Below are 12,145 nucleotides of genomic sequence, written 5' to 3'. Positions count from 1 at the left end.
CATAATATTATGTTTTTTAATGGTAAAATCCGAGGCCCCCATACATATATTGCGAGGCCCATCAGGCGGTGCCTTGCACCGCCTGCACCTGCGGTAGTTGCGGCACTGTACCCAATGGATATTGTGATATGATTAATTTGAAATTTATTATAGATACCTATTATAGGTCAATTTTTTTTAATACCTTAGATAAGTACATAATATGTTTTATACCTAGACTGACATACCGTCTCCGCTCAGAATCGTTTTTCTTATACAATGATATTATATCATTGAATTCAAATTTAATACCAACCATTATACAGTGACCCACTTGTAACCTACTATACAGCAGAGCGACATCCACTTGCCCACTTTTTTTTTGTGACATAGGTAGGTTAGGTTAGTGTTACTAAAAATTGAAATAAGATTTCCAATGTCGTCTACATTTGAACCTGAATCACCTATAATCATAAACAATTTATAAAAATCGGATCTGGTTAGACCTTAAGGTATCAAAAATGAGAAATTCACAGTAGGTATTTTTAAAGATAATCAGGGAAAAAAAATAATGGTCGTTAATTTTTACACAAAACCAATTTTTGTCAAAATTTGTTTGGTTTTCTTTCAAAATGAATATTTGTAGAGACTTGCATTTTTCACCAAATATTTATATTGGTTTTTTACTAGGTATGATGTATTAATTTCAAAATATTTTGTTTCTTTGTCTCAACCGTGCAATAATTGTGTCGGTTTGGCAAAGCGGAAATGTGGGAATGCAGGTCAATGATTAGAAATAATTATTTAATTAAATAATGAATTAAGAAAAATTATTTTTTAACACCAGAAAACTTATATAATTTGATATTAAATAAAACATGGCTTAATCTAAAATGCATTTAGTCATATTTTGCGCATCTTCCTAATCAATATTGAACATATCAATATATAGGTGAAAATACATACAAATGCATATTGTATTGCTGTGTAAGATAATCAAATATTGAGACAAGTAGGTATAAATATAGGTATTAAATAGTAATCAACAATAAGTCGTTCAGATTAGGCAAAAAGAAAATATTATTAAAAATGTTAATTATACTAAATTGTACGTAATACAAGTCATAATATACAAAAAATTATACATTTTTTTTCTCAGTTACAAAATAAATAATATTACAGTATACCTATATGATAAAATATAGACACCAACCTAATTGTCACCACAAATACAAATTATAACCAAAGATATTCAAATGTTATACAATTTATCCACCTTAGCAATTATTCTCTAATATTACAATATATATTTTAATTTACATACAATATTAATAAACCAAAAACTACGATATATTATCTTATTTTCAACACATTGTGGTTAGAGAAAAAAAAAATAGTTTACAATAAATTATAGAAATTAACCAAGTTATTAATAAATTATAATGAATTTGCAAAATTCAACCAATACCATCCGTTTCCCTATTTAAGAAATGACAAAGTTTTGTTAAGAAAAAAAGAAAAAACGTAATACATAACTATGAGAAATTTTTCTTATATGACTGAGCAAAATATTTGTTCAGTATAATATTTTAACACAAGTCAAGTAAAAAATAGTTTGCAAATATACAAAACAAAAAAAAAAAAAAGGAAAAAAAGATTATGATTTGTTAAATATTTTTATGATTTTTATATTTTTTTTTTAATAAAACATAATAATAGCTTATTTTAAAAATAATTTAATAAAGTTTTTATCAAGGAGTATCTAATTAATCTGATGTCTTTAGGATTAAAATGTAAAAAAGGTGTATAATATTATGTTTGAGCAAAATTATTAAGTACACACGGCTCCCTGATAATTTTGAGGTGATTTGACCACCACCCACAGTATTTATCACAGCATTTTGGTATAAAAATATAACCGGACATCAAGTAATTTCCAAGATTACTTGTCCTTGTGTTGCTTGGACCGAGGATTCCGGTCGGTTTGGGTACCATTATTTCTAGGTACAATACTGACACTGCCGTCGGGCTGCTCACGCAACGTATGAGTGTACGGGGAGTAGGGATTTCCATCAGGATCTCTTAAACTCTAAACAAACAAATAATTGTAATCAAAATGTATGTCTATATTAACAAATTTATCCTTCTATAAATATGTTTATCAAACGTGCAACTTACTCCAAAAATATGGTTATAAAGTAGATCATATTTGGTTTTCACTCTCATACGCTCGGTCATTAGATATTCACGTTCTTGTAACAGATTGAACTTTCGGTCTTTCATTTGTTTCACCTCGTCAGCCAAGCTGAGGATTTGGTCCAGCTTGCGTTTCCGGCAATTTTGAGCAGCAACCTAAAAAAATAAAATATCATTAATATTTTTAAACAAATATGTCTCCAAAACAACAAGTGTACCTATATTAAAATAATATATAATAATTAATATTAATAATTATACAGACCTTGTTTTTTCCACGACGCCTAATGTCTCTGATTAATGTCAGTTGACTTTCGGATAGGTCGTATTTGGAAAGCCTCTCGTTAAATTCGTCCATGGGCAGATTGATTATGTCATCTACGGTGATGGGAATATTCAGATTTCTGGCCCTCTTCTCGTCTCTTGTCAGCTGTTCATCCTCACTCCTCTTACTGCTGCTCTTGAGCTTGTTACGCGGTATCCTGGGACCTTCGACAGGCAATGCATACGTATGGTTGAGGGCCACTTGGTTTTCGGGCGTCATCACACGTGAACAACCTTAAGATTCAGACGAAAATCGATAATAAATAATATTATACAGTATGTTAAACAACGATATATCGCTTATATAAACCGATAGGTATACAAGAGTAATTTAATATTTTTTTTTAATAACCCCCTTTATATTGACTAAAATAATTTAATATCGAATTTTATATTCTGGAGCAATTCAATATAATATTATTCCATTGATATTTTGAATCAAGTGGTTGTTTTTTTTTAGGGGGGGCTAAGTCTATTTTAGGCTGACCGACCTAGCAATGTCCAATCGGAAAGTAAGAAAATTCAAAATTACGTACCGGCCATATTGTGCCTGTTAAACTGTGAAGAACTGGGCACTGGGATGCCTTCTCTGACAGACATATCGTACGGCAGATTCAAGGAATCGGGCACGAGACCCACGTGATTCGACCTAGCCGCTTCGGTGACGTTCGGGGTCCCTAAATATGTGCAGGTAACAAAATACAATCATGAGACAAGAATTATTTAACCGTTGCATTTGTACGCATTTCAACATTGTTATTTAAATAATTATTATTTTATAATATTTACCTGATACGGGATCTATTAGGCGTCTCCCGTACAACTGGTATTTCTTTTGCGGAGCAGTCGAATGACCACGACTTCCGGAATACAGGTAATTGTCTAACCACCTCATTTTTCTGAAGTCAAACAACAATAATTGTAATAATATTCACTAATTAAGTACAATTTCATATACAATAAATATATATATATATATATTATATATTATACACAGAAATGTTGCGTACTTGCGTCTATATAACATAATATATTACCTACCTATGTCACAATACAGCTAGTAATTAATATGTTACTAGTATGTTATATTATTGGGTAAGTATATAGCATGAAAGTTACAGCACTTTAATATATTGATACACTATTCATCAATTACTCTAATTTCCCCCCACGTTTAAGGTTTTAATTGGTATTGTATTTTTTTCTTAGAATCGACATTTGATGTAGTTCAAATTTCCTACGAACGTTAGAGTCCAATGTGTTTAGTCAAATAAGTTTGAAGAAAAAACTGTTAGAATATCTGAAAATATAATACTATACCTAGTACCTATTAAGTAGTTGATTTTTAATCAAAATGTTAAAACATTGAAAGTAAAGTAATTAAGTAATAGGGTTTCAATTACCTATAAGTAAATAAATAAACTCAAAAATAAATGTTCAACATCTTATCTCAAATAATTACAAAACATAACTACTAATATTACTTGCGGGTAAAAACTATATTATAATAAGTGTTAGTTGCATAGTTAGTTACACTTTCTGTTATACTCTGTATGATATATAGGTATTATAATATACAATAATGTGACAAAACGACAAATACATTAAGAGGATGCTACTCGTGCATTTGTTGTCTCCGTCTTACACACGTACGGCATAACAAATCTTCGTTCACTAGTTTCAATAGTGTGTTGTCAGTTTTGATATTATAGTGACTTGATCTATTATACATTTGTTAAATAAGACCATTATCTGTGTTTAGGCGTCGGCTTTTATTCGATAATTTAAATTTCAAGTGAGATATCATATTATGAGCATTTTAAATTTTTGCTATTTCAAAGTTTTATAATAGGTCAATTTACTCTAGTATTAAAACTAATAGCACACTTCTGAAACTGGTGAACGACAATTTGATATGTCGAACGTGTGTAAGACGGAGACAACAAATGTATGGGTAGCGTCCTCTTAATCATCGTCATTCGTAACACGATAACCTGATGCAGGACATACCCATATTCTTGAAGGGAGTGCGACGGATATCCGTCGTTGTGTCCGCTATCCGAGTTGGTTTCCATCCATTCCGTATCCGACGATAGTGAAGGCACGCGTTCCGAGCCCATCGAACTGACGGCGCTGTCCGAGTCTCCGCCGCCTGCGTTACCGTTTTGTACCATGGTCGCGGTGTTCATCGTGTTGTTGTTGCAAGGCACTGAACTACTGGCGGTTTCCATCATCCGAACTGGGTACATGCCACCTATATATGAGACAAGGAGAAACGCCTGAAAATTACATACTGAATTTATTAACAGGGTTTTTGCATCCTTACCGTCAGCACCCATCGCCGGATCCATAAGCTGCAAGTCGTCATCGTTCAATATTGACGACAAAAGTCCGTCCGATGAAGGGGCCATTTCGTTGTTGTGATTCTAAATGTACGAAAAATGGAAGATAATAATATACTACATTATAAACGAATATTACCGTCTAGATCCACGATCACTAAGCTGTTAAAGCTGCATTATATTTATTTAGTTTATTTTATTATATTATATCAATGACGTACCTATTTGTGAGTGGGATAGATAAACAGACCCTCCCCCATCTTTGGGTTAGGTTGTGTCTTACTTATTAATAATGTATTAGATTTGTTTTTTTCTTCTGATCACAATAATAATTTTTTTTTTTTTAATGTGTATATCTTTAAAAGTGTCATCAGAGTGGCTTCTTTTATCAAGTATTCTTGTAATTTATTTTATTTTATCTAATACTCTTATTGTACCTATTAGGCACAGATTGTGTATATATCAACAAAAAAAAGTGTGTATCTGAAAGGTTATATTTAAAGCAAAAAAAAAAAATGCTTGAATTTTCATTATTGAATATGGTTTTTGCCTTGTTGGTAGAAAATTGATCCGGTTTGGATTTTGTGGGGTAAAAATTAAAAGAATATTTCCAAAATTATATAAAATAGCAAAACCTAACTTTGACTAATGATCGGAGGGTTTGACGGTAACACAGAGTCATATACCCAATCCAAATAGTACGTTTTGTGAACGGTTCATAGCGATCATTACCTGATAGGGAAACATCATTTCGTGTTGATGTGGTTCCGTCTTGAATGTAGCCGGCTGTTCGGATGAGCTGCCGGGCAAATGAAGCGATGTGGCAACGGCCGAGCTGAGATTACAATTGGTTGACACACCTGCAGCATAACAAAAACAGACGTCGTATATTATTTATATTTTTATTAAACTATATTATTGTTTGCCGTGTCAAATTAATAAAGAAATACTTAACATTAATTTTAAAAGCTCGACTACTTCAGTTTGTAATAATAATAATAATAATAATAAAATACGGACTGTTGTACTGTATGTTGAACGTAGCGATATGTTTGTGGGGCTTTTACTATAATATACAAAAGCGATCATGAGCAAAAAGGAAAATGTTACGATGATTTCACGCATGTATTTCGTTCTGTGAAATAATTGGTATCCGGACATTTTCCCCCCGGACATTTTCCCCCTGATAAATTTTTGGATGCGGACATTTTCCCCCCGTTTTTTTTTTGTTTTTAATTTTTAATTATTTACCTTCGAATATAAAATTATTATTTTTAACACATATTTTTTAGCTTTTGTTCATATTTATTTTTTTTTTTTTTTTAAAACTGTACGTTAACTAATAAATCTTTAATCTTAATTTCAATAAAAAATAATTAAATAATAAAAATATAATTTTAAATAAAAGATTGTCTAAATAATATAATATAGTAAATACAGTTGGCCAAAAATCCGACATAAAAATAAAAAAAAACATTGTATATACAAAATATAATAAATTAATAACTAATACAATTGGCTGAAAATGTCGACATAAAAATAAAAAAACATTGTATAAACAAAATATAATGAATAACTAATACAGTTGGCTAAAAATGACGACATAAAAATTAATGATGCAGTTTGTAAAAAATTTTTTATTTCTGATTCATTTGTTATTCCTAAACACATACCTATTTTTTAGTCTTTTTTCATAATATTGACTCGATAATGCTCATAACGATGTAAGATTGTATAAAAATGTTATCTTAATAGTCTTAGTAATTGACTGGGTTTTGGACACAATTTTAGATTTCAATGTTACCCATCTAATTCAATATTAGTTTACTACTATTTTACTTTTATTTAAAATTATATTTTGACTTAACTTGTTTTCAATATTATTTATTATTTTTTATTGAAATTAAGATTAAAGATTTATTAGTTAACGTACAGTTTTTACAAAAATAAAAAAAATAAATATGAATAAAAGCTAAAAATATGTGTTAAAAATAATAATTTTATATTCGAAGGTAAATAATTAAAAATAAAAAAAAAAAAAACGGGGGGAAAATGTCCGCATCAAAAATGTATCGGGGGGAAAATGTCCTACTACGCCGAAAGCATCCGGGGGGAAAAAGTCCGGGGGGAAAATGTCCGCCATTCGAAATAATTGTACTGATATAAAATGAAATATTTAAACGTAAGGATATTTTATGCTCCACAAGTCATCAAACAGAGTTTTACAGTCAGTAAAAATTTGTAAAAATCGTGGTCTAAAAAATCTGTTTGTCTGGGTATAATTTTTTTCACATTTTAATATATTTTTTGTTGTAATAAAAGTTAAAACTATTTATTCTACACGACGGATTATTACCAAGGGAGTGGGCGAACTCAATATCATATGGTAACACAATACAAACATCGAAATATTATTTTAGATTTCTACACTCACAGTATTCAAAAGTTAGCAGTGATAACGCAGTTAAATTTGTTTTCTCAAAGTGATCGCGAGTATTTTTTATCTATTTATATATATATATATATATATATATAGATAGATACAATTGAAACATAACAAGGTTGGGAGTGATATCGAGGTATAGGGTAAAACGTATGATTATATTAAGTGTATAACTTACCGATCGACGAAGAGTGGTGATGATAGTGTGATAAGGACGACGACGAGGATGACGTGGTCGCGTGGCCTCCGCCCATATCAATGGACGTCGATGGTGGCGGAGGTGGCAGCGGCGGAGGAGCGCACAGGCTTACGTTCTGCAACAGCACGTTTCCCGTGTTGTTGTGATTGTTGTGTTGGTGATGGTGGTGATTGTGTTGATGGTGATGTGGATGGTGATACATGCCGGGACCAGGAGGGTAACTGGGCGCGCTGGACGGATGTTGGCCATAGTGGGACTGATGGTGATGCTGTCCTTCGACTGGGAACGCCAGCATGGGACTGCACGTAGCCAACTCCTGCCAGCCTCGTTGGTCCATTCCACTGTTGCCAGTTCTCGTGTAGCCCATCCTGCCCTGAAACGATAAAGTTTCGTAATTAATCATAGGTCATACATTATCATATAATTTATTAAAAATTATAATTATGTAATATCTGTACGTAGGTAATTAAAAATATTTTAAAACAAAATATACAAAACTTTTTTTTTAAATAATAGAGAGTTTTATGTATTTGATCAATAATAAGTATTAATAATTTATTTTTTAGTTTCAAACTATTGTATAACTATGTAAGTGTTTATGTGTGGAATATATATTATATAATATATGCACGGGGATATAAGGTATTCAAAACTTATAACCAAAAATGAATAGAGACGGGACCAACATTTAAATCGTCATCCACCTGAAAAGGGGATTTTCTTAGTATTATGACTATTAGTGGATTGCGCTGAGGAACCCCTGATCCAAGTGAAGCGTTACTATCAGTTGTAGTTGAATTGCCAGCCGATCAGTATAGGAGGCTTATGGTTAACACCCTTTTACTAATTTGTAATAGGTAGGTACATAAAATACAATGTGTTATCTATGTGTATATGCCCAGCTTTTTCGAGATCTTTATAAGCTCAAAAGTCGCATTATTACTATTATTAGTAGATGCCATATAAAACTTGATTACGGTTGACATAATTCAACAGGTTTATGAGAAATTTGAATATCACTTAGGTTTTTGCTGTGCAAATAAAGGGGTTTAGTGGGGTGGGTCACACATTAAATATTTCTAAACATAGAAATGAAAATGTAATGTAATTTATAATTTATAAAGCTAATCCTAACTTGTAACTTCACAAATGTTTACAATAAATATGTTTATATATTCATAAATAATTTTTGAAATCAGATGAAACAAATATTGTTATGAACAATAATATTATATTTGTTTACTCTACCCATACGGCAATACACATCTTATGTACTAATAATATTGTACTGACACAGACATTTTATAACTTTTAGAATTGTACAATTTCTGCTTCGACAATACTATGGTCATTAGCGTATCATTATAAACATAAATACTATAATACATTATACGTATAATGGAGAACAGAGAAAAGAGAAAAAAAGATACAATAAAAGCAGTTTTAAATTAGTTGTTTTGATATTTTTTTCATTGCAAATGTTGGTCAAAGTAGCCTAAGTAATTTAGTTGTTTTAAAGAATTCAATAGTGTCGGTTTCATTGTCTGGATTTGGACCTATAGGCTTGCTCCAATTTGGTGACTTATTTAGAGATCGTCTCTTTGTTTTACGGACATTCTATATTGTTCAAAAATAATTTTAGAATTGTAATATTTTTTGACATAATGATCACATGTTTTTTTTAATAACGTAAATTTTAACAAGTTAAATTTAATGAGGCCAATATAAAATTTTAATTTTCTGTTATTTATCATTTGATGATAATAATGTTGATTAAATATAATGAATGATAATAGTTTTGATTCCTAATGTTTAAATTTAATATCAAAATAAAATTTACTTGAGCGAGTAAATAAAACTTATATTGTACCAATCGAGTGTATTTTCTATTCAGAAAATTGTTGTTTTTTGTCTCAAATAGGAAGACATTTTTTTTTAATCCAATATACAGCAATAATTCGAACAAAAATAATAATTTAAATTTATTTTGCGTTTTTGTACGTAACAGAACAAAAATAATGACGTATTGTTTAAATATATGTTACATGTAGATGGCAAACCCGTTACACGATACGATATAACTATATTGGGCATTGGCAATAATTAAACTTTCACGTTTTCGTATGATTGATATTAACTTAGGTTATAAAACAAAAGAAATCAATAGTCATTATACTTATATATTATGTTATCATATTATCATAACTCATAAGTAACACACAATATGATGAATTTCTAAATCATCCGAGATTTGAACTCTGAATTATTAAGATAGTATATACGCCTATCTATTGTATATAACTGAATAATATTATTATTGGTACATCAGATAATAATTAGCAAACACCCCAATATTATAAGTTCATTATATTACAGTTTATTATATTATTTCATTAAAGAATATAATACTTTATCTTTGTATCTTGAATCATATATAATATGACACAATACCATATTATGTTGTAAGAAAACACGGACATTTAATGTTATTCTTTCTACTCATATTAAACGCTTATATTAATGGTAAAGTGTATACCCTTGGAAAATGCTATCTACAGTTAACTTTAGGGTCCGAATTTTCAGTATCTGAAACCTTTTTTTGTTCTATGTCCAGTGTTTCTTTTATCAATTGTATAATTATTTTACCAATCACCATATTGTTATAGAATTATGAAACTGACCTATACGATCACCTTACGTTTTTTGTGTAACTAACAACAGTACCGTACCATTATTTTTCATAAATGTTAAATATACGTTATTCTATGTATTCGAACTCCATAATATACCTGTCATGTAATTAGATTCATCCTATATTTAAATATAAACACATTTAAATTTAAAATATTATATTTTACGAGGAAATAACTTAAGTTAGGTATTGTTTAAGTGTATTATTCGTTATTAAAAATACTGTTTGCTTATATTTATGCAACTGCATTACAAATATTCATGTTATTGTTTTGAGAAACCCTGAATTGGCCAACTATGAGTACGAGGAAAACAATATGAGCAATAAAAATATTTACTACATTTTGATCGGCTATATTATTATCGACATAGAAATCCGTTCCTTCCTTATGTGATTAATATAAATTAGTTATCGCACTTGTATGGCTATTAAATGTTTATAGATGTAAACTACGAACAGATTAAAAACATCACAAATAATATATTATATACCTTATTTTTATTACGTTATAAGTTAATTGTTAAACGGATTTACATTTAAGTATGCTTGAAAATTACTCATGTTATAGACAATGTTTCAGACATCCAATATGGAATATATTATATAGACATTAATTTTATATTCACTTTAAGTAGGTACATACCTATTATATTATTATAAATTAAAACTTATGATACAGAAATTGCCAATTGGTATACCTACATAATTAGTATTTGACATTTTATAGACAATGAAGGTTTTTTTTATTAAGTTCTCAATCATTTTATCACATTGTAATTTTTAAAATAATATAGGTAACAAACATTTTAATATTATATAGAAATTACCTATTATATATTATTATTTATTATCAAACTATACGTGTAAAACCGGAGTAAGACGTAAAACCCCTACAACGCGGTATAACTTCAGTACACATATTAGTAAATATATTATACAAATATAATGTGTTACCTACATTTTTAAAATAGTGTTGAATAAAAAATTATGAGTTATTGTTTGAAACATTAATGAAAACAAATAGTCTTTAAAAAAAATATGCTTTGTTGTATAAACATATCTATGACGTATCAATAAGAATTTGAAATAAAAAATAACAATATACTGAACATCTTCTTGACGAATAAATAAAAATAAAAAAATAGGTAGATATTGGCATATTGCTCACTGTACAATCGATGTTTTAATACATCCTAGCAATGTAAATTTTAGGTTACATTTCTAACAGAATTTTTAGATGTAACATTTATTGAATGTATACATTACCATGGATGTTTGATAATAATGTTAAAATTATATCCTATTTATGTTTTTACGTTGAATTTAATATATTCTAAAAATAATAAATTATAATATCTTTATCTAATAAAACCTATATTGCATGCAATAATGTATAAATCTTCAACTAACAATTAATAACAAAAATATTATACATAATATGATTATGTACGTGTAGAACTTAGGATTATATAATTACAATCAGGCAGTTTATGTCATTAATAAGTTTATACACCTATATAAGCTTTCATGATATTAAATGTTCAAATTCACAAACATTTTCAAATTTTCGAATGAATACTTTAGATATGCGTAGGTACCTATGATATATTACTATACATATTATGTTTCCTGAACTTTTTAAATGTTTTTATAAATACATTAGAGTTTGCAATAAGTCTTTATGATATAAAATTAACTGATGACAAACATTATTTATTAAATAAACATCGTAATCAAATAATACAAATAAAAAAACTAATTATGCATTATAAATTGTAAACAATTTTGACTATTATACGACTATTTTTTGTCTTTTTAGTTTAGTACTTATTATAACAAGCATACTACTCTAAATATTACATATATTTTTTATTTTATGCATAATTATTTATAAGCTTCTATTTTAAACCTATTATCATGGGCAATTATCCTCATTTAGTTCATAAAGTTGAATAACTCAAAACTGATCG

General features: G+C 28.9%; 1 protein-coding gene across 2 annotated transcripts in view; it reads right to left on the bottom strand.

Moving 5' to 3' along the window:
* Positions 1–809: 809 nt before the first annotated feature.
* LOC100168358 (segmentation protein cap'n'collar) overlaps positions 810–12,145 on the bottom strand; it is a 106,583-nt gene continuing 95,247 nt past the window's right edge. For both annotated transcript variants that reach the window (XM_001942670.5, XM_016802974.2), the window contains exons 7-15: positions 7,463–7,856; positions 5,574–5,701; positions 4,826–4,925; positions 4,510–4,753; positions 3,289–3,398; positions 3,036–3,176; positions 2,441–2,733; positions 2,158–2,331; positions 810–2,068 (exon numbers count right to left, since the gene is read on the bottom strand). In XM_001942670.5, the coding sequence (XP_001942705.2) occupies positions 1,922–2,068; positions 2,158–2,331; positions 2,441–2,733; positions 3,036–3,176; positions 3,289–3,398; positions 4,510–4,753; positions 4,826–4,925; positions 5,574–5,701; positions 7,463–7,856 (1,731 nt within the window). In that variant the 3' untranslated portion in view covers positions 810–1,921. The remainder of the gene's footprint in view (positions 2,069–2,157; positions 2,332–2,440; positions 2,734–3,035; positions 3,177–3,288; positions 3,399–4,509; positions 4,754–4,825; positions 4,926–5,573; positions 5,702–7,462; positions 7,857–12,145) is intronic.

The sequence above is a fragment of the Acyrthosiphon pisum genome, chromosome A2 (genome assembly GCF_005508785.2).
Source record: "Acyrthosiphon pisum isolate AL4f chromosome A2, pea_aphid_22Mar2018_4r6ur, whole genome shotgun sequence".
In the NCBI taxonomy this organism is placed as follows: Eukaryota; Metazoa; Arthropoda; class Insecta; order Hemiptera; family Aphididae; genus Acyrthosiphon; species Acyrthosiphon pisum.
The sequence above is the reverse complement of the archived record's forward strand: the minus strand, read 5'-3'. Positions and strand labels throughout refer to the sequence as shown.